This window comes from Dermochelys coriacea, chromosome 3, assembly GCF_009764565.3.
Source record: "Dermochelys coriacea isolate rDerCor1 chromosome 3, rDerCor1.pri.v4, whole genome shotgun sequence".
Taxonomy (NCBI): domain Eukaryota; kingdom Metazoa; phylum Chordata; order Testudines; family Dermochelyidae; genus Dermochelys; species Dermochelys coriacea.
In genome coordinates, this window is record NC_050070.1 from 47,674,225 (window position 1) to 47,697,073 (window position 22,849).

At 41.3% G+C, this 22,849-nt stretch overlaps 1 protein-coding gene across 1 annotated transcript; it reads right to left on the minus strand.

The window, feature by feature from the left end:
* Window positions 1-12,069: 12,069 nt before the first annotated feature.
* LOC122455415 (collagen alpha-1(IX) chain-like) lies at window positions 12,070-22,740 on the minus strand. Its single transcript, XM_043510217.1, has 10 exons — window positions 22,679-22,740; window positions 21,367-21,430; window positions 21,173-21,208; window positions 18,420-18,464; window positions 16,901-16,933; window positions 16,554-16,700; window positions 15,867-16,043; window positions 13,555-13,645; window positions 13,342-13,419; window positions 12,070-12,634 (listed from the first exon to the last, which is right to left on the minus strand). The coding sequence occupies exons 1-10, from the start codon at window positions 22,738-22,740 to the stop codon at window positions 12,459-12,461; spliced, it is 909 nt and encodes a 302-aa protein (XP_043366152.1). The 3' UTR covers window positions 12,070-12,458.
* Between the last annotated feature and the right edge of the window lie 109 nt (window positions 22,741-22,849).

Here is a 22,849-nt window from a genome sequence, read left to right on the forward strand (position 1 = left end):
AATCAGTTCCTTGTTACAGACCCTACTGTTCACCCACCCAGCTTTGACCTGCCACATCATCAGTGGGCTCTTCTTAACTAATTCCAGACTGGACAAGGCTTCCATGAAGCCAACCAGCACCATTAGGGCATTCGAGACAATCCAAGCTGCAGCTGTGGCACAGATCAAACAATGAAACACATTATTGAGGAGTGCCCGCTAACCAAATTGCGTGCTGGCTCCAAGAGCTCCACTTGACCAGTCAGAACTCTATTGATTGGCTCGGCAAATATACAAACACTTAAGTAATTAATTAATTATTGTTTATTGTTATTTAACATTTGTACATAGCACCACAGGTTTGCAGGCAGCTTAATTTTAGTTGCTCACCTGTGCTATTGGGTCTCATACAGTGGTACATCATCATTTATATGAACATTAAATAAAATATAGAATATTCAATTTAGCCACCATATTAGGGTTGCCAGGTGTCTGGTTTTTGACTGAAAAGTCTGGTCAAAAGAGGACCTGTGCAGTGTCCAGTCAGTACTGCTGACCGGATACCAAAAGTCCAGTTACCACAGTAACCGCAATCAGCCTCTGTCACTGGGAGAGCAGGAAGAGCAGCTGCTGCTAGAGGAGCTCAGCTGATGGAGAGAAGCACACAGTGTTTGAGGAGCGGAGCCAGCAGCTGGGCTCATCACCTGTGACAACCCATCCCACCTTTGCAGGTTCCAGGGACCCTCGCTCTTTCTGATCCCTCACTCCAGGGACCAACCCCCACTCTGCTGCACCATACCCCAGTTGGGCAGGCAGGCAGGCTCCACATGAGCAGTAGGGTTGCCAACCCTCCAGGAGTGTCCTGGAGTCTCGAGGAATTAAAGATTCACCTTTAATTAAAGATAATGTCATGTGATGAAACCTCCAGGAATTCATCCAACCAAAGTTGGCAACCCTACACCTGCTCTTCCCATCCCAGCTCTGCAGGTGGCAGGTGAGTCCCGGGGGAGGGAAGAGCAAGTGGCAGAGCGGCCTGTAGTGTCTGGTTTTGACAAATTAGAAACTTGGCAACCCTACACCATATACAAGCAAAGGGAGTTTTCACTTTCACTGTTCTGATATAATTTTGACTCAAGTTTAGATTAACTGTAGCAATAATCTTTTAACAACCGGATACTCTGTGGTTCAGGAACTCTGACTGCAAACTTTTAATATTCAAAACATTATGTATATCCTTGTTCCAAAATGGAATTAGACTGCCTCAAGCAACAGTAATTAAAAAAATAAATTAAAAGCCACATCAGAACAAGATTCAGCTGCTTAGAGCTTTTTTTTCCCCCCACATATAACACATGTTTCAAACAGCCCTGTCAAACAGCTTAGGCCTGATATATGATATAGCTCTTATTATTATCTGGCATGCTTTGTTCTCTGAAAACCAGATTCTAAATATGTTTGGGAGATACCCTCAGATGCTATACATGTAACCTAAATATATTTTCATAAAATCATTTAATTACAGGAAAGGAAGGGACCTCGAGAGGTCATCTAGTCCAGTCCCCTGCACTCATGGCAGGACTGAATATTATCTAGACCATCCCTGATAGGTGCTTGTCTAACCTGCTCTTAGAAATCTCCAATGATGGAGATTCCACAACCTCCCTAGGCAATTTATTCCAGTACTTAACCACCCTCACAGTTAAGAAGTTTTTCCTAATGTCCAATCTAAACTGCTCTGGCTGGAATTTAGGCCCATTAATCTTCTCCTATCCTCAGAGGTTAAGGAGAACAATTTTTCTCCCTTCGCCTTGTAACTTGAAAACTGTTATCATGTCCCCTCTCAGTTTTCTTTTCTCCAGACTAAACAAACCCAATTTTTTCAATCTTCCCTCATAGGTCATGTTTTCTACACATCTAATCATTCTTGTTGCTTTTCTCTGATTAATTTTGAATTCATCAATCTACAGGATCTTTCAGGGACAATTCTGAGCATTGTTTGTGAGATCCTGAAACTGGGTCAGCTCCCATCATATTCTGTCGGACTCTTAGATTCTGCTTCTGCAGCATATTAGTATTCCTCACAGGCACTGAAGCTAATGGCAAAAAGGGATGTGGGTTGAATCATAGAATATAGAATCATAGGGTGAAAAGGGACCCACAAGGTTTCTCTAGTCCAGGGTTTCTCAACCCGTGGGTCAGGACCCAAAATTGGATTACCATAATGTTTCAAAAAGTTGCATGGCAGCTCCTGTCACCTCCTTGTTCCAGGCATTGCAGCGTCTGGGGTCCCAGCGCCACTCAGGTTTGGCCCAGCCATCATGATGACAAGAGTCTGGGTAGGCCAACTGTGAGCGAGCAGCACTGCAACCCCATAAGCTAAGTCACAACTCCAATCACACAAATTTGGTACAATTGGGGAGGTAGGGCAGGGCCAAACCTGAGTGGTGCTGCAACCCTGGAGGTTGCAATGTCCAGAGTGGAAAGCCAAGCCCAGCCAGTCCCACAGCACAGGTGCTGCCACTGTGGGGTGAGTGCCGGGCAGGTCCCAACCCCACCCCCCGGGGGGGTAGGACCTGACCAAAACCACCTCAGGGCCTCCACTGCCAGACTATTTACTGGGTTGTGACAGGCAAACATTTACAAATGAGTCCTGGGTGCTAAAAGGCTGAGAATCACTGATCTAGTCTAACCCCCTGCCAAGATGCAGGATTTATTGTGTCTAAACCATCCAAGACAGATGGCTAGCCAGTCCCCATTAGGAAACCTCCAGTGAAGGAGCTTCCACAATCTCCCTAGGCAGTCTGTTCCATTGTCCTACGTTTCTTACAGTTAAGAAGTTTTTCCTGAGATTTAAGCTAAATCTGCTATGCTTAATTTGAGCCAATTGCCTCTTGTCCTGCCCTCTGTGGCAAGAGAGAACCCTGCCTTTTCTCTTTCAGTCTTCAAGTATATGAAGATCACTATAATGTCCCCCTTTAATCTCTTTTCCAAACTAAACATTCCCAGTTCCTTCAGCCTTTGCTCAGATGACTTGCATTCCAACACTTTGATCATCTTTGTGGCTCGCCTCTGGATCCTTTCTTGTTTCTCTACATACTTTCTATGCAGCAGTGACCAAAATTGGACACAGCACTCTAACTGAGGCCTAACCAGTGCTGAGTAGATACTCAGGAGGTACTATCACCTCCCATGACTTGCACCCTATGCCTCTGTTAATGCAACCCAAAATTGCATTTGCTTTTTCTACAACTACATCACATTGGTGACTCATGTTGAGGTTGTGATCCACCACAACTCTCAGATCCTTCTCAGCAGTGCTGCTGCCAGGCTAGTTATTATCCATTCTGTATTTGTGCATTTGTTTTTTCTTCCCTAAGTGTAGCACCTTAACTTGTCTTTGTTTTATTTCATTTTGTTGTCTATAGCCCAGTTCTCCAGCTTATCAAGATCCCTTTACATTTTAGCTCTATCCTCCAAAGTGTAAGCAACTCCCCTAGTTTTGTGTCATCTGCAAATTTGATTAGTGTGCTCTCTGTTCCTACATGCATGACTTCAGTGGAAGCAGAATTAGGCCATGAAGCAGCAAAGCGCAGGTCCTTGAAATCACTGAGTGTTGTAGGCACTCAGGTCCAGAACCTCAAAGGTATTAGGCACCCATTCATTTCAATGAGAGTTAGACTCCTAAATACTTTTGGGGATCTGGGCCTCAGCATGTTGCTGATTCCTTGCTTCAATAAAGGATTGGGCCAACAAAAGAGAAAACCACTTAGCCAGCAATACTGTGCTGCCAAGGCTAATGACATCACCAGTAGTGGTGCTGACAACACCACACAGCCATGTTGGCAATGTGCTCTTTAAAACACAAGTGGGGGAGGAGAAAATATTCGCTGAATGGAAAAATAACCAGAACAAATAGGGAAAAAGAGTTATTTTCAAACATCTAAAAGAAGTTTAAAACAATGGACAGACAAACCACAAATTAAAAAATTGATTCAGAAATGCTTCAGTGTCATTTTTCAGTAACGAGAGCAGATGTGGGTAGAATGCTTCCCATTCTTTAAGAGTGTACAAGCAACTGCAGGAACGAGTCGAGGGCCTACCAGCCCTTCCCCTTCCCAGACCACAGCCAGGTAATGATCCCCAGCAATTGCCACCCATGTGACCAGAAGGGGGTGTGTCAAAAGCAGTTCTATAGAAGCCCTCCAACCCCAGAGCAGTATCCCAATCCTCAGTTTCATGGTATTATAAGAATGGGCATGTACACTTGGACTATCAGACTTTGAACTCTGCTCTGATCACGTACTTGATCCTATGACTGCTTTTTGCTTTCCCCTTCAATCCCCCTCCTTTCAACACACTTCCATACTTACTCTTGTCTACTTTCCCCCTACTTCCTGTCTACCTTCCATTCTCACCCCCCCCACACAAACCCACTGAATTTAACAAAATACGCCAACCTGCACCCTCACCAGTTGCTTGTATCTATTTCCTCTCAGTTTTTTGTCTTTTCATCTCTCAGAACAAGGACTATTTCTTCCTCTGTGTTTGAAAAGTGCCATATAATGTGTGCTGCTGCAATACAAAATGATTACAAAATTAAGAACAAACTCAGTATTTTCACACTGTTCTGGTGCAGCTCATAGTTTTTGTTACAGTTGAAAAGTGGCTGAATCTGGTGAAATAACTTTTAGGGTCAAATTTTCAAAGTTGCCTCAGCCAGGACTCTGCATTTGTGCAAACAACTGCCTTTGTGCATGTAAATCAGTTTGGACTTCTCATTTACTTCTAGACTAATCCAGACTGGGAGAGTAATTTGGCTGTCATTACTGGGCTACTGAAATCTCCTCCCTAAGCGCTGACCAGCTGGGCTGACTCCTCTATTGAGGAAGCAACTCAGTAAAGTAGTTGGTTCAGCTGCAGGCATCCAGCACATGAGGAAAGGCACAAAAAAAATGGATCTGACTCCTTCACCTGCAACAATGGCAGCACCGACCTTCCATGGATACAGCATCAGTGGAAGGCAAAGCAAGATAGGACCTAGCCTACTCCCAAAAGCAGGAAGAAATGGGCAAATACGGTCAGAGGTACAGTCTCCCCTTCAACTTCAGCAGCAGCAATCACCTACCAAAATGCGGGGGGGGGGGGCCCTCCCTTGTTCTCAAACTCAGTGTCAGCTTCCTCCCTCATCATGGCAGGCAGCAGGGAGAACAAGATAGTCTGGTCTTCTATGATGAGATAACTGGCTGTGTGGATATGTGGAAAGTAGTGGACGTGATATACCTTGACTTTAGCAAAGCTTTTAATATGGTCTCACACAGTATTCTTGCCAGCAAATTAAAGAAGTATGGATTAGATAAATGGACTATAAGGTGGATAGAAAGCTGGCTAGATTGTCGGGCTCAACAGGTGGTAATTAACGGTGCGATGTCTAGTTGGCAGCTGGTAGTAAGCGGAGTGCCCCAGGGGTTGGTCCTGGGACTGGCTTTGTTCATTAATGATCTGGGCGATGGGATGGATTGAACCTTCAGCAAGCTCACGGATGACACTAAACTGGAGGGAGAGGTAGATATGCTGGAGAGTATGGGTAGGGTCCAGAGTGACCTAGACAAATTGGAGGATTGGGCCAAAAGAAATCTGATGAGGTTCAACAACGACAAGTAAAGAGTCCTGCACTTAGGACAGAAGAATCCCATGCACCGCTACAGGCTGGGCACCAACTGACTAAGTGGCAGTTCTGCAGAAAAGGACCTGGGGATTACAGTGGATGAGAAGCTGGATATGAGTCATCAGTGTGCCCTTGTTACCAAGAAGGCTAACGGCATATTGAGCCGCATTATAAGGAGCATTGCCAGCAGATCGAGGGAAGTTATTATTCCCCTCTATTCGGCACTGGTGAGGCCACATCTGGTATATTGCATCTAGTTTTGCCCCACCCCACCACTACAGAAAAGATGTGGACACATTGGAGAGAGTCCAGCAGAGGGCAACAAAAATGGCTAGGGGCTGGGGCATATGATTTATGAGGAGAGGCTGAGGGAACTGGGCTTATTTAGTCTGCAGAAGAGTGAGGGGGGATTTGATAGCAGCCTTCAACCACCTGAAGGGGGGTTCCAAAGAGGATGAAGTTAGGCTGTTCTCAATGGTAGCAGATAACAAAACAAGGAGCAATGGTCTCAAGTTGCAGTTGGGGAGGTCTAGGCTGGATATTAGGAAAAACTATGTCACTAGGAGGGTGGTGAAGCACTGGAATGGGGTTACCTAGGGAGGTGGTAGAATCTCCATCCCTAGAGGCTTTTAAGGCCTGGCTTGACAAAGCCCTAGCTGGGATGATTTAGTTGGGGCTTGTCCTGCTTTGAGCAGGGGGTTGGACTCGATATCTCTTCCAACCCTAATCTATGATTCTATGGTTGCCGAGGTGGTGGGCACCCGGCCTTTCACAGCATTTCACCTGGAAAAGTGGATAGATAGGATAGAGGAGGAGAGGAAAGGAGGTTTTATAATTTAGTATCTTACCTAAAGATATGTTTGTATGAATCAGTAACATTTTTTGGAGTGTATCCACCACCCAGTGGAAGACTTATGCAGTATTGTCATGAAAAGGGCTTAAATTAGAGTGAGAATTATATGGTAAATTTACTTCTTCTTTTTAATGCAGCTAGTGTCTTTTTCTGGTTTGCTTCTGCCACCCAGTGGGGAACTCACATGAAAACCACTTAATGTGCTTTTCACTTGTAACAACTGATTTACAAGTGGGATTTCCTTGGTGTTTTTTAGCATGTTCTGATACCATGTAGGGAAGCTTCTATCTCTGAAATATGCATTTATTTTTGTTTTAATTAACTACATTGATTGGTTAGGCACCTCTTAGAGGGAGGGGTACCTACTATGCCATAGATCCACTGGTCCTTCTTTACCATGGTAGGTAAGAGAAAGGTATTAAGACTACAGAGCCTAATCTAGTCCATTATAAGGCATTTGGATTAGCCTTGTGGATTACTTTCCTGTTGGAGGAGAAATCAGTGACATGGTGCCTAGGTATATTTTAAATTTAACATGTTTTAATTACACCAGTTCTGGAACAGAGTGATCATAAAAAGCATGCAGAACAATCTCCTGTTCCTAGGATCTCAGCCCAAATACCAATACTCAGGTTGCAGGAAGCCTATCTCAAGAACTGACTCCCGTTAAATGGATGAGGGCAGAGAACATATTCCTTCACCATTTAACACCCCTCGTCCAAAGAAATTATCACCAAAAACCATTACAGAATTTCTTCCAAGACTAAAAACTTGCTCGCACTCAAAGAACTTGTAAGACTATATTTAACAGGGCTCTGGCATGGTAAACCTGGCAGAACCTGTCCCAAGTGTGACCATCACCCACTGAGTCTGTGCCTCCTGGTGCCTGTGATCATAGCTGGAGCTGGTGCCAGTGACAGATGAAAGGAGGGAGGGAAGGGAGAGAGCCAGACAGATGAGAGGAGACAAGATGAGACAGGAGGGGAAGGGGCTGCAGAGGAGCGAGGCAAAGGCAGACACTGCCACAGCCAGCTGCAGCCACTGGCATTTGCCCCACACCCAACTCCCCCACCATAGACCCCTAACTAATCCCCCAGAAACTCCCAACCTGTCCCTCTCACAGCCCTCAGCCATGGCCCCCAATCCATCCTTCCAACAGCTCTCACCAAACACCCCTCAACCCTCCTCCCACAGCCCCTATCCAACCCCCCAGTAATCTTCCCATTCAGCCTCCAGTCCTGGTTTAAACCCATCTTAACACCTCATATACACATCAAATAAACCTACAGCCCCACCCCAATAAACCTAAACTCTTCAAAACCTCTTCCTTTCACATCCCATCTCCCCACCACACTAACCCATCTCCCCAAATAAATCTACCCCATCTCACACTCCCCCTAACAAGTGCCCCAATGAATCACCACCATGCGGAAACCTGCCCCTGCCACTGCTCACCATCCCCCAGGCTCCATTTCCCAATAAACCCAGCTCTTCAAACTTTTCCTGCTCTTTGTCCCCCAATCCCAACCATCCCCAAACCATTCCTCCCTCTTCACCCTTGTCTTCCTGCCACTCCACCACCCCTTAATCTCCCCAGAGCCCATCTCTACTCTAAAGATAAGCTGAAATGCCTCCAACTACCGGCTGCACCAGATCCCGCTCCTTTCTTCAATTGTTCTAGTCCCCTATGGCTCACCCAGGAACCCGCCACAGGGCCACTCTCCTGTGGCATCAGCAATCCATCTTCATTTTGGAGTGTTACGAGAAGCAAAAGTCTTCTCAAAATTAGATGTCACTGTAGGCTTCGGGCAAATCCCTCTTGCTAAGGAATTTTCCTCCAGGGCAGATTGGAGAGGCCCTGGAGGTTTTTCACCTTCCTCTGTAGCATGGGGCACGGGTCATTTGAGGGAGGCTTCTCTGCTCCTTGAAGTCTTTAAACCACGATTTGAGGACTTCAATAGCTCAGACACAGGTGAGGTTTTTCGTAGGAGTGGGTGGGTGAGATTCTGTGGCCTGCGCTGTGCAGGAGGTCGGACTAGATGATCAGAATGGTCCCTTCTGACCTTAGTATCTATGAATCTATGAATCTAAAGAATCTGTACCATTATCTACATTCATCATCCCTTAGGGACAGTACTATTTCAATTGTCTTCCACTTGGCAATCTTCAGGACCAGAACATATCCAAAAGAGACTCTCTCAGACCGTATCATGTTTGCCTGGCATTCTTTGATATGTTGGCATATGGCTGAGACAAAAAATGAACACCATCAGCAACCACATGTATTTTAGACACACTTCCAACAAGCCAACCTCACTCTGAATGAGAAATGTGAATTTGGAAAAGAGCAGATAAAGTTTGTAGAACACAATTAGCAAACGGAATTCAGCTGGAGTCAGACAAACTGAAGGCATTGCTTGCCTTACCCAAACCCAAAGATGTTTTTGCCATAAGAATCTTCCTGGGCACAACAAATCATTTTATGAAATTCTTACCAAATTTAGCTCATCTAACAAAACCCTTAAGAGATCTTGGTCACAACATGAGGATTTGGAGTAATTCACAACAAAGTGCATTTAATAAAATGAAAAAAAACTACTGACATCTCCAACTGTTTTGGCACAATATTTGGTAAACTATCCAGTAGTAGCAGTGGAAACATCTTCATATGGTTTAGGAGCAGTTCATAAAAAAGCAGGCAGGAGACTAGAGAGATTTTGCCTTTATATCAAGAAGCTGCACAGAAACTGAGCAGCAGTATGCTCATGTGGAAAAGGAAGCTCTAGCAGTCATTTGGGCCTCTCAATAGCTCAGTGCATATCTGTTTGGCTTTTCTAACACAAAAACAGACCACAAGCCCTTAGTAGCATTACTGGGTTCAAAATGCTCTATTTGGAGCCATAACAACTTAGCCAATAGGCTTGGCATATAAAAGCTCTTTGGTACATTAAGGATGTTATCCCTCATGCATAGCAGTTTCCTTGAATCATGTAAAGCAGGGGAGACTTATCAAAGATAGACCTCCATTAAAAAAAGTTACTGCAGCTCTGTCTGTTAGTATAACTGGAGAGTCAGGAGATGAGAATAAAAGGCCTCTCACTATCTTCCTTAGCAGTGTGCAACCCTGCCATGCACTAAGCACTTGAGTTCACTAAAGATAGTGTTGGGGAGAGGAGGTTGAGAGTGCTCAGTACTTCACAGGTGCATTCTGCACATTGCAGGATCAAGCCCTAAAAAGAGCCTTTCCAAAATAAAGTACTGATAATCAGTTCCAGTTCGACTTCAATATCATCCTCTTCCCTTTTCCAGTCAAGGGGGGGTGATGTCACTTGTAGGTCATAGTCTGCAACAGTCCCAGCACTGAAGCCAAAGCAATAAAGATGGGGTGGGGAGGGTGGTTCAGAAGACACTACTCCTCCTCTACCATGGACTCTGATAGCTAAGTAATTTTAACCACAAATTATGAAAATTCCTCAAAGTGGAATGAAAGTGAGAAACATTGAACTCTATTATTGGATGCAAGGAACCTGGATTAGTCAAGTTGTTTGCCTCCTGGAATGGTCCTGCTACTCTTTGCAGATGCTGTTGTGGAGGTGAAGATATGATTGTTTTCTTCCTGAACAGGCATTGCATCGAAGACTTCCATTACTGGTGCTCTAACTTTCCCCTCTTTCAGTCACAGGTCACCTGAACACTATTGTTAACTATTAGGCTAAAGACAATGAAAAAATGTTTAATAACTACTAGATCAATAGTTGAGGACAAAAACTGGGTAAAATGTCCTACCAAGCCATCTAAAAAGTAGTTTGTTGGCACAAGGGTATTAATTCTGAAAGCCCTCTGAAATCCTACAGGATCCATTAGACTTTGAGGGTGGACCATCAGAACAAGTCCTTTGCTCCAAAAGCTTAGACGTTCCCTGATCTCAAAAGAATGGAGATAATGCTTAATCTATGCACATAGGTGTGATCTCAACTCCTTACACTTTCAGTCTGACCCCAAATACTGGATCTGGAGTTTAAGTATGGCTATAAATAGCCTGAGACAATGCCTTAGATGTACTGGGGGCCATGAAATCTTGAGTTCACTCACAAGACTTATCATGTGAGCACTAAAGTTTCCAAATCCACTCAGTCTTGGTGACCTCCATACTACTGTCAGCATATTATTATTAGTTCTTTGTACTGCGGTACTACATAAAAATCCCCAGTTAGGGGCCCTATGGTTTAATGCTGTACACACTGTGAAAGGGCTAGGCCAGATGGCTATAGAAAAGTAGTGGGAGATAGATATATTAGCATCAGGCTAAACAAATCCCTGTTACCAGCATAAGTTAAATGGCAGCTGCTTCAGGTCAGTTAAGACACCTGGGGCCAATTAAGAACTTTCCAGAAGGCAGGGAGAAGGCTAGGTTGATTGGGACACCTGAAGCCAATCAGGGACTGTCTGAAACTAAAAGCCTTCCAGTTAGTCAGGTGGGTGTGGATGTCAGGAGCTGTGGGAGGAAGTTGCGCTGTTGGAGAGACTGAGCAGTACACAGCATATCAGGCACAAGGAAGGAGGCCCTGAGGTAAGGGTGAAGTGGAGCTTGAGGAAGTGGGGGCTGCTGTGGGGAAGTAGCCCAGGGAATTGTGCATGTCATGTTTCTAAAAGGTCAGCTACCATTGCTGATACTATTAGGGTCCCTGGGCTGGAGCCTGGAGTAGAGGGCGGGCCCGGGCTCCCCCCTTTGCCCTCCCCCAATTAATCACTGAGACTGGGAGACAACAGAGACTGTACAAGGGAGGATAGCTTCTCCTCACCTCCCTCGCTGGCTTACAATGAAAATGGTTCAGTAGACTGTGACCCTTGTCTCTAGAGAGAGAAGGGTTACGTGGAGGGTCACAGTGAGCCTGTGAGGCTAGCGAAATCCCCCAGGAAACGCGGGACCCACAGAGACAAGGACAGAGCTTTGTCACAACACATAACAAGAAGATTGAGGCAGGGAGCAAAGAACTTATGATCCAAATACAAGCTGAAGCCGAGCTTCGTGATGCAGTGAAACTACGTGTAAACCAACAATCGGTCCTATCTTGGGACTCCAATAGAATATTAATAATATGATGAATATTTTTTGCAAGAACAGCATGAAAAGTAAATGACACTCTCTCTTTCCACTTTGCGTAAGCCAAAGCATATTACAGTTTGGGTAAAAGGTGAATTATTCCTGGCTAACTCTTTGCAAGATAGGATTTAGCCCCTGCTGCAAGTAGCAGCATCTCTTACTCCTTGAATTAGTGTATAAATTGCTTGGTCATGAAGATATGCAATGGGTGGACTAGCTTATCATCAGCAGATGTCATAAATACTTAATGTAGGGCAGACTGATTTCAGGCTGTCTTCTTCAGCCTTCCTGTCATGAATCCAAACTGTGAGGAATGTATAAAGGCTTAAGAACCCTCATACAGGTCCCTGATCCTTAATCTTTACTTAGGATGAAAATACAGTTTGGCACCATAAGAGATTGACGTCCATAAAATTAGAACAATTGTGTAATGTTTTTCAACTTTTATTATAACAAACATTTCCTAGGTACATTCAAAAAAGAAATAGTTGTTTGGATGTCAAATATAAAACATGGCATTGCTTTATATTAATATAAGTTGTACAATGTACTCGACATTTAAAAAGCAAATGCAGTATTTTAAAAACAAATATCTATCTGAACCCCATAAGGACCCATTGAAGTGAAATGGTTTACCACTTCTTAGGTAGGATTATCATGTTATTAGTTTACACTAAAAATTCACGAAGTGAACTGGCTTCTAAATTAAACAGTAATTCATATGTATTTTTCAAAAGATTTCAATTTTGAAAAGGGAGCAAACGTGTACTTTGTTTGTTTACACTTGTTTTCTTCCACATCAAAGGATTTCATCATGTTTCTCTCACTCACTTTGCTTGCCATACGAAAGAACATGACTACTCACTTTGCTGATCTACATCATTTGGAAGATAAGGATCACACCCTGTTTTACATATACCAGGAGGCCCTCTAAGTCCAGGGTATCCTCTCAAAACAGACTGTCCCATATGTCCCCGTGGGCCAGGCTGACCTGGAAGTCCATCGAATGCTAGTCCACTTCTTCCACATTCACCTTAAGAAAGGGGCAGTGAGCAAGAGAAATCTCTCTAAGTTATGATGAAAAGGCAATTACAGTAATAGAGGTTAGAAATGGAAAGGACCTGTGGTTCCCCTGCCCCATCTCTCTTGCCTACCTGGTGATCTGGCACCAGCAGTGACGTTGAGTCTCCACCAACCTCCATTAAGCTTTGATGCTCAAGGACTGAAAGTGTGGCTGGCCATATGCAGGGTGGACAGGGAAGGTCATGTGGAAGCAGCCATGTGCAGTTTGGCCTGATATGATACAGCCTTTATAGGAAGGTTCTTTATATGGATTTTGGAAAGTATCCAATTTTGTCAGAAAAGCTGCATGATCTTTTTTTGCTTTTGAAAACCAATTATGTAGAATTTTCACTATTTAAATAACCAGACTATGTTAATAGTTTACTCTAAAGTGTTTTCAATTAAGAAGTTTTTTAAATCTGCCATGACAGGATGTAATGCAAAATACAACCTATTTGAGCTTTACATGGGGCCTTTTATATATCTTCTCAGAGGTTTGCCCCAGTTTTGAATTGCACATATACAGGATCATATGAGCAACAATTCACAGGACACATCTCGTAAATCCATATCACATTAAAGTGTTTACCAAAACCTACCATAAAACAGTAATACTATACAACATGAATGCAGAAATATACTTATAGCAAGAAAGATTACAAGAGCAAAAAGGAGTACCTCTTAGGCCTTGATTGCCCTCAAAGCCAGCAAATACAAAACCTTTGGCACCTCTATCTCCTTTGTCTCCATGGTCACCTAAAATTTATAAAAAATAAGTGTCTTTAAATAACTACCATATTTGTCAACAGCAACACTTTCATACTTGCGACTGTCGTAATTTATTCAACCAAATATTGCAAAAAAAAATTTTCCATTTTGAAAACATTCTACGTTTTGGTCCTTGTTTTCCTGGGTCACCAACATCGCCATAAAAGCCTTTAGGTCCACGTTCTCCATCAGCTCCATTTAACCCAGGTTTGCCCTATAGAAATGTTAAAAATATTACAGTACATGAAACTACTCAATATTATTTTTTTGTGTTGTTGAATTCGAATCAGTACCATCAGATAAAATACTGTAACTATATTAAAATGAAAAATTAAAGGATTAGCTACACGGAAAGGAGAAGAGTCCAAATGTCACCTTAAAAATCAAAAGTAAGTATTTGACTTCAATAAACTTTTCTACTCTCCAACAATAAAACATTTAATTCAATTCATAAATGAAGAAAGAACTAAGGGTTATTAGAAGTCTGCTTACTTTTACGAAAAAGTCATAGTAAAACGAAAAATCTGTAAAAAAATTTTACAAACGCAGTCCAATTTTACATAGGAAAATTCCTATTTTAGTTCATTATGCCCACAATAATAAGGTGAGAGCCAAGAGTATTTGAACTAGATAAAAAGTCATGTGAGGATAAGGATTAAGGCATCCACAAAGGCCTCAATTTCACTCAAAGATTGAATAGTGTTTAAACTTGATTTTTAACAATTAAATTATCTGACTTGGTGCTGCTGACCACAGCTGACTGGGCCAGGGCACAAGGACAAATTGTTGGGTAGTATTATGTTGTTTAGTTATGGATAAACACTGGTCCCAGTAGGGTTTACTCACAACCAAGTGGATTCTAAACACAACTTGCCTTTTCCATATCAGCCAGTCAGCAATGGTAAATATCATGTCACCTAACTCAACCGTTAAAAATCCTTACATTTGCTAGTGGAGAAAACCCAAAAGCTACTGAAAACAGGCTGGGTGTTTGGGAGGTATGTTTTACCCACCAATGCAGTTTGAACAGGTGAAGATAAGAATTGTGGGATGGGAAAGAAGTGTGTTCCATATGTAGGAGCAAAGTTGTAAGTAACTTTATATATCAACAATGAAGGGTGAATGGGGTAAACTGAAAGGAGTTCAGAGGCAATTGAATGAAGTGGGAGAGCAAAGAGTGATTAGGCCAAATAAATAAGATGGAACAAGGCTACACAAAGATTTGAGAAACACTAGGCAGATCTTTAGTTGTATACTTTGGAGTAGAGAAGGTAAAAAACTGAGGCAACACTGCATGCGTGCAGCTTGGCACTGTACACTGGGAGTTGGGGTCACCAGCAAGGAGGAAGTCGGCATTTAAAGATATTTGAAGGCATTAGTAAAATGTAAGTTTTAATTTGTTTATTATTTGTGTATTACTTCTATTAGGTGATATTTACCTTTATCCAACATATTAACCTAAACTTTCACATTGAATCAAGCTTTTTGGGGGGGGGGGGCATGATATTCAAATTTTGTGTGAGGTATTCTACTAGTCCATTCTGTTCAGAAAAGATTAATTTGTACATCTGTGGAAAAGGTCACTAAATATAGCTGTCCCCCAGCTTGATATTTAGCTTTAGGTTATGAAACTAAATCTCTCTTTATTTAGAATACTTCATACCGCAGGCAATTATTTGCGTGTTTAGATACCTAAAGAACCATGAAGATGAAAAGGAATAGCTCAGAAGTATTACCATGAAATCTTAAACTTTTAAAAGTTTCTTATTGTGTTATTTTAGATTATGTGAAAGGGTATTGGCTGCAACACAATAATGAATGTGATAACTCTGATATAAGAACTACTTAGGCAGTTACGCATTTGTTGTACTGTAGGTACTGGAAAATACTACTGCACTGTACACAATGAAGTTATGGTTCTCCAAAGGTCAATATTTCATAGATTAGTGGGTGATGAATGCCATGGTTATGAGTCAGAATTTGCCTTTGGAGCTAACAAACATCATGATCGCACGAAATAAAAAACCCTGTTTCATATCACTTTTTAGCAGCTCAATTACGTGTGAAAAAGGTCATTAAATTATTGTTCAGCTTGTAATTGTATTAAATGTACTTGTCTGATACTTTACTACAGCTCCACTACATATTTCTTTAAGCTTAAGATAACACAGCAACAATCTCAATTTTTTTCCCAATGTGTGAATTTCTTCCATAGTAGTGTTGTGCTTGTTGGAGAAAAATGGGTCCTCTCCTGAAGTCAATAGCAAGTTCACATTGATTTCTATGGGAGCAGGATCAAGCACAATATTACCACATGGAAAAATGTTTTCTATTTTTTCAGTTCATGTGTTAACTTCATTTAACAATGTTTTCAGTGTTTCAATAACAGGTTAATTTTCTGAAATGGCTTTGTTTTTCTCCTCCTGTATACTTACCTCTTCTCCAGAGGGTCCAGGCAAACCAACAGGTCCTGGAGGCCCCATAGGCACATCTCCATAAAGTGGGCACGTCCTGGCACATTTCCTCCCAACACTATTGGCAAACATTGACATTTGTTCTAAGACAATTCGTTTGCACACTTCTATCACACGAGCTGCTGGGAAAGGCAGCCCCTGCATGAGAAGAACATGAGAACAATCAGAAAAATAAAATATGCAGGAACAGTTCCATTAATAGCATAACTCGCTGAAACACCTCCTGAGTTTCCTGTAATTATACATGTAACAATATTTGGCTGTGCTGTTCTTTGTCACTTTACAGCTAATTTTATGATGACATTAAAAAAGATGATTTCCAAGCATATTAACAAATGATCCTTGTTAAACAATTATTTTAGAAAAACAAGCAATTTTTACAAGAAAATGTCTGATGGACCTCAGTTGGACTAATTTAGTTTTAAAATTAAAATTTATAACTACTGAGCCAACTTCACTCCTTCTATAATTCCACTAACACAAGGAATTAATTTGGCCTTCTTGTCCAATTCTGATCCTACTTACACATGTTCAAGCATATTTATTACAGTATGCATGTAACTGAGGAGAATTTGATACACCATCTTACAACTCTGAGTACTGAGTTTCTTCTACAATATTTTAGGTCAAAAGAATTGAAAGTTTTACAGGAAGTCCAACTGATCCAACATTTCCTGGTGGACCCTCATCTCCAGGAACACCCTGTTCTCCAGGTTGGCCTTGGGATCCAATCTCTCCTGGTGGACCTCTTTTACCAATAACACCCTCTGGTCCTGTTGGTCCTTTGTCTCCAACCTAAAACAAATATTTGACTTTTAGTTACACTTTGTAAGTGAAGATTTCTTAGAATGGTCTTTGAGCAATTACGGTTTGCTCTTGCTGGCTTTATTACAAATTTTCTATGAAGAAGTTCAAATACTGTACACTTTGAGTGCAGTACAAGTATCCTAAGATAAAGACAGAACAGCAAGGGGGTAAAAGGTGTTTTTACTTACACTTCCTTTTGGTCCTTTAACTCCTTTTTCTCCCTTTAAATATGAATACAAATACTATTTTTGGCACTGAAATTCATACAATAATATTTCCCATTGCTTTGTTTGTTATCCTTGTGTAGAAGTAAGAATGTTAATACCTTACAATTATGCAGCACTTTTCATCCAGATCCAAAACACAGTTTGCAAATTACAAACTATGAGTACGAGTGGTCATTGGACATATAATTCTAAACTTCTGTTCATAGAATGTATGTTCATAGAAGGCCAAATCCTCAGCCCAGCATGCACCCATCTTTGACCCAAGTTTGCATAGCAGCTGTTGAGACTCACTGTTGAGATTACTTCTACTGTATGGCCCAGATTTTTAGGCATTATGGCATTCAGTCTTGCAATGCCTAATTGATATAGGAGTCTAAATCTCATTTTCAAAAGGGATTTAGGCACTTAGGAGCCACGATCTTGAGCTCTGATGTACCTAAATCCCTTTTGAAAATGAGATTTAGTCTCCTAAATCAGTTAGGCATTGCAACACTGAGTACAGCAAAAGCTAAATACCTTTAAAAATCTGGGTTTATATCTGATTGTGTATTGAAATATAATATTCACAGTCTGTACTGTACTGACTAGCTACGTAGGTCATTCAGGAAATTGAAACGATGCCATCACATTTATATATTACAGTGCAACTTGTGCAGTTCACAATCCAGTATTACATTCAAAAAAATCACCAATGGAGAATATTCAAGGACACAAGCTAAACATCTGCATTTCATGAACACTCGCATTAGTAAAGCTTTCAGAGTAGCAGCCGTGTTAGTCTGTATTCGCAAAAAGAAAAGGAGTACTTGTGGCACCTTAGAGACTAACAAATTTATTAGAGCATAAGCTTTCGTGAGCTACAGCTCACTTCATCGGATGCTCTGTTTTTTCCACCAAATGCATCCGATGAAGTGAGCTGTAGCTCACGAAAGCTTATGCTCTAATAAATTTGTTAGTCTCTAAGGTGCCACAAGTACTCCTTTTCTTTTTATTAGTAAAGCTTGTATGCTTGAATGCTTGTGGAAAGTGAATGTGGAAGTGCTGTAAATAGGGCTGAATTACAATTAGTTTTCAAATTTGAATGACTATGAACAATTCTGACTGCAGTACCCACTTGTTTCTGCATAGGACATTTAGGCCAATATTCTCAAATTTTGAGTGTCTAACATTAGGCACCTAAATACAATGCCACATTTTCAGTGAGGCTGAGCACTGCACTCTCACTGAAGTCAACGGCAAACCAACACATCAGTAACTAATATTTGTTGCTAGCAAGATTTTTTCTTTAATTTTACTTACCAGTGCAAAGTTCCACATATCATAAAAACAGTAAATGTCAAAAACTACGGTGTTGCTAAGATCTACAGAAAACTGATATGAGTGTGTAGAAGTTTATAAAAACTATAATAATGCCAAGAGTGTGAACAATGAATCAGTTACATGTAATATTCAATTACAAATATGTCATATATTACTGTACCTTGTCATCTTCTTGACCCTTAATGCCTGGAACACCAACATTTCCCTACACAGAGAAAGAAACCCCACACAAATATTATAATTATATTCTTTTAAGAATAGTTACAAGATGACTCAATTCTTATATTCATTTTTTGAGCATTATCAAAAGTGTAATAATCTCACCACTTTCCATTTCAAATACTAACTGCACTTCTTCAACCTAGTCTATGCTAATAAATGACAGTTATATCATTCTCGTTCCTGGCACACTGCAATGTCTTCATAACATGTTAATAAATAATAACATCTATATCTTTTCAGCAGCAGATCTCAAAGCACTTTACAAAGGAGATCAGTACAATTATCTCCATTTTACAGATGGGAAAACTTACACTTCAGAGAGTGAAGGGACTTGCCTATAGTCCCTCAGGAGGCCACTGGAAACAGAACACATATCTCCAGAGTCTCAGTCCCCTATCCACTAGACAAGACCTGTGGTTCTCAACCAGACGTCCGGGGCCTCCTGGGGGACCATGGGCAAGTTTTAGGAGGTCCACCAAGCATGGCCAGCATTATACTTGCTAGGGCCCAGTGCAGAAAGCCAAAGCCCTACCATGCAGGGTTGCAGCCCGGGGCCCCAAGCCCCATCACCCATGGCTGAAGCCAAAGATTGAACAACGGAGTGTCACAGTGCCCCCTGTGGCGTGGGGCCCTGGACAATTGCCCTGCTTTCTACCCCCTAACTCTGGCTTTTATATGAAGAAAAATAGTTGTATCTGCACAGCTGGGCCATGGAGTTTTTATAGCATGTTAGTGGGGCCTCAGAAGGAAAAAGGTTGAGAACCCCTGGACTAGACGATACTGCTATCTCAGCAGGGGTCTCTTCTTTTCAAATGACTGATATTCAGCACCACTAAGGTGATTAGTAGCTTTTAGACTCTATTAAGGGGCCTGCCGAATGCTCAGGTGTTGCAGAGCCAGCGTAGGACCATTTGTAGAGTTAAGCTAAAGAACCACAGAAGATTAAGGTTGGAAGACATCTCAGGAGGTTATCTAGTCCAACCCCTGCTCAAAGCAGGACCAACCCTAACTAAATCATCCCAGCCAGGGCTTTGTCAAGCCAGGCCTTAAAAATCTCTAAGGATGGAGATTCCACCACCTCCCTAGGTAACCCATTCCAGTGCTTCACCACCCTCCTAGTGAAATAGTTTTTCCTAATATCCAACCTAAACCTCCCCCACTGCAACTTGAGACCATTACTCCTTGTTCTGTCATCTGCTACCACTGAGAACCCCTGGCTCCATCCTCTTTGGAACCCCCTTTAGGTAGTTAAAGGCTGCTATCAAGCATGAGCAAGGGTTGCAGAATCAAACCCTATATTATTAAAATAGCAATTAGTAGCAATAAAATGTATTTAAGAAAATAATACAAATTCTTTTAAAAAAAGCTATATTATGTATAAAAAAAGAACATTTCAGAAGCTACTTGCTACTTTTCATCTCAGATTATCCTAATTTAAAATTCATTTTACCTAGATTTGGAAGGATTAGATTTTTATCAGTAAATGTCAGCTTCCCCATACACACATAAACTGAAGAAAAAATATTCCCATTGATAATAATCAAATATTATTATATAGCCAAAGTAAGTAAAATATTGCTTAAGAATTTATTAGTTTGATTTAAGGATATATACTATTTACTTGCTATATTTTGACGTGATGTTGACAATTTGTTTTTTAATGGTTATAAAGTTTTAACTTTTTGAATCTCATTGTCTACTATCATTAAATAAGTATTGTCTCCCCCCACTAGTTTCCTGCAACTGTGAACATTTAAAAAGATGAAAATAGAAAAAAATGCTTAAAAATAAACAGATATCTGTTGAAATTATAAAAAAAAATAAGTTTAATTCTGCCAAGCCTCATTAAATTGTATATGTATTCTAAGTCTGAGCCACCAACTCTGGTTCTGTAACTACCTCTTAACTCATTTTTGCTCAGTTCTCAACTAGCTGTCATTCACTGCATGCACAAAATTTTCACCTGCATGCTGCACTCATTTGTGCATGCAGAACTCACATATTTTGCATGCAGAGCATGACATTATACATTCAGTTACCTGATTTTCTGGCAAATATACAATTTTCCATGGGCACAACACTGAGACCATCTGAAAATTAAAACCTTTATCTCTTTGCCATTCAAATGGAAATAGAATAGTTTTGCCAGTTATTAAGAGCCAGACAGAACCTGGCTCTTACCTAGTTATTCAATGAGGGAGAAAGAAAGGAGCTTTCCCGCCTGTCTTAGAGGCACAAAGGCTGCCCCGTCCTTTCTCCACAGAGGCACATGACAGCCCAAAGGAGGTAGGAAGGGAGGAGGTGGGAAGAAGGCAGTGATACTGCTGTAGACCTATGCCTGGAGGATAGTAAGTCAGATGCCAGAATGAGGAGTGTAGCAAGCACACCACCTGCTCAGTCTGGATGCTTATAGGTGCTCCAGGATTGTGGTTTAATTCTTTTTTAAAAAGGTTGTGATTATTATCAGTTATAGTTTTGGTTACACCCACATGCATTTAAAGTTAGAATCTGGACAAGTTTCCAGGAGCCTGTAATCTTTTCCCACATCTATTTACCTCATTGAAAGGAAGTTCTCCTTTTCTGTAACCATAATCTGCCCTGTGCTTACTGTGCAACCTTAAGAATCAAACTAAAGCATTTACTTCTAAAACAAAAAGCAAGATTTCCAGTAAAAGAGTTTCAAAAGGGTACCTTCAATCCACGAGTTCCTGGTAGCCCTATATGACCCTGTAGAGAGCAGGAAAAGAAAATGACAACTATCAAGTAATATATAGACAATCATCCACATACAATTAGGACTGAAGCACTACCCATCAAGTCAATGAAAGACTCCCATCGTTGTCAGTGGGGGAAATCATGGCCAGGGTTACTAACAATGAAACTACAGTAGCTCCAGGGACCAGCGAAGGGCCTACCAGAATTCCTGTAACCCTTTGAACCAGTATCACCCTGTCCAGGAAACAGTTGAAGCAAAAAATAATTCACCCACCTTGACCACATGATTGCATTATTACCACACAAAAAAAGAAGAGAACTAAAAAGCCCAGGTAAAAATGTAGATATCTCTGCCAGTATTTGGTTTTTTTGTTCAGATAAAGGGATTTTTGTGATACTCATCATAATGAGAACCAGTCTGCAAAAAACCTCCAGCATTTTCTTCTGTCTGTTAGGTTCCCAGAGTGCAAGCAATTCAAACAGGGATGTCCCAGAGTGTAGTTGTTCAGAGCCCGATGGCCAGCTCCTTCTTGATCTCCAACCTAACGTGATGTGTGTCCTCTCAAACCTCTGGGTAAACAGAGTTGGAAAGATTGTGTGTGTCTATATCTGTGCACATGCACAGATATATTTTATAATACACACCCACAAACACAGCATATAAAATGTAGTTGTACCTAGCTTCCTCTTCAAAAGTCCAGTCTGTTTGCTACTCATTATATTCTACGATTCTGTCCAGTAATTTTAACTAATAGGAACTAATCCATGCATGTTACTATAATAGCATCTTCACTATCATGATCCAGTTAATATTGATCTCTAATAATCAGCACAGTCTTCTTTAATTTAGCCCTCTATTAAAGACTGATATCCTCTCTTTATGTGTTAATCAGAACATAGTTTGCCCATGTTTAATAATAAAGTTAAATGTTAAGCTGGACAGAGTATGGTACTAAAATGTGCATCTGGAAAGTTACTGTCACACTGATTTATGTCTTGTTAAATTATCTTTAATAATAAATATTAATTATTTAGGGAGGAAAACTAGACATGGGAGACCAGAGACCAAAATTACTTCAAAGATAAAAATATCCAGTTTATGATTGTTGCTTTTTTGTCATGTTTAAACATTTACAGCAATTTTACCAGCTGTTCCAACTTACTGTGCTTGTGAAATCACCACCACCACGCAGGGGGTGAATATTTTCTCCAGTCTTCCTCAAGCCACTTCTGTTGCAGATGCCAATCCTAGCCCAACCATTGCAGGCATGCTATCCGTTACCATGGGCAGCAGCAGAATACCTTCCCCACCCTGCTATATTCTTCTGTGTTTGTCTTTCTGATTTTAAATCCTGGTAATAGTTACTCTGGGACAGATCCTCAGGTGGTGTAAACTGTCAAGCTCCATTGACTTTAATTGAGCTACGACAACTTGCGCAAGTTGAGGATCTGGCACCCGTCATCGAATTTGAGGGATGATACCTTTTGGATAGCCCACACAATTGCTCTCCATTACATGAGTGATCAGAGGATTGTTCTGCCATTTCCTCCTAAAATCATCGAATATCAGGGTTGGAAGGGACCTCAGGAGGTCATCTAGTCCAACGCCCTGCTCAAAGCAGGGCCAATCCCCAACTAAATCATCCCAGCCAG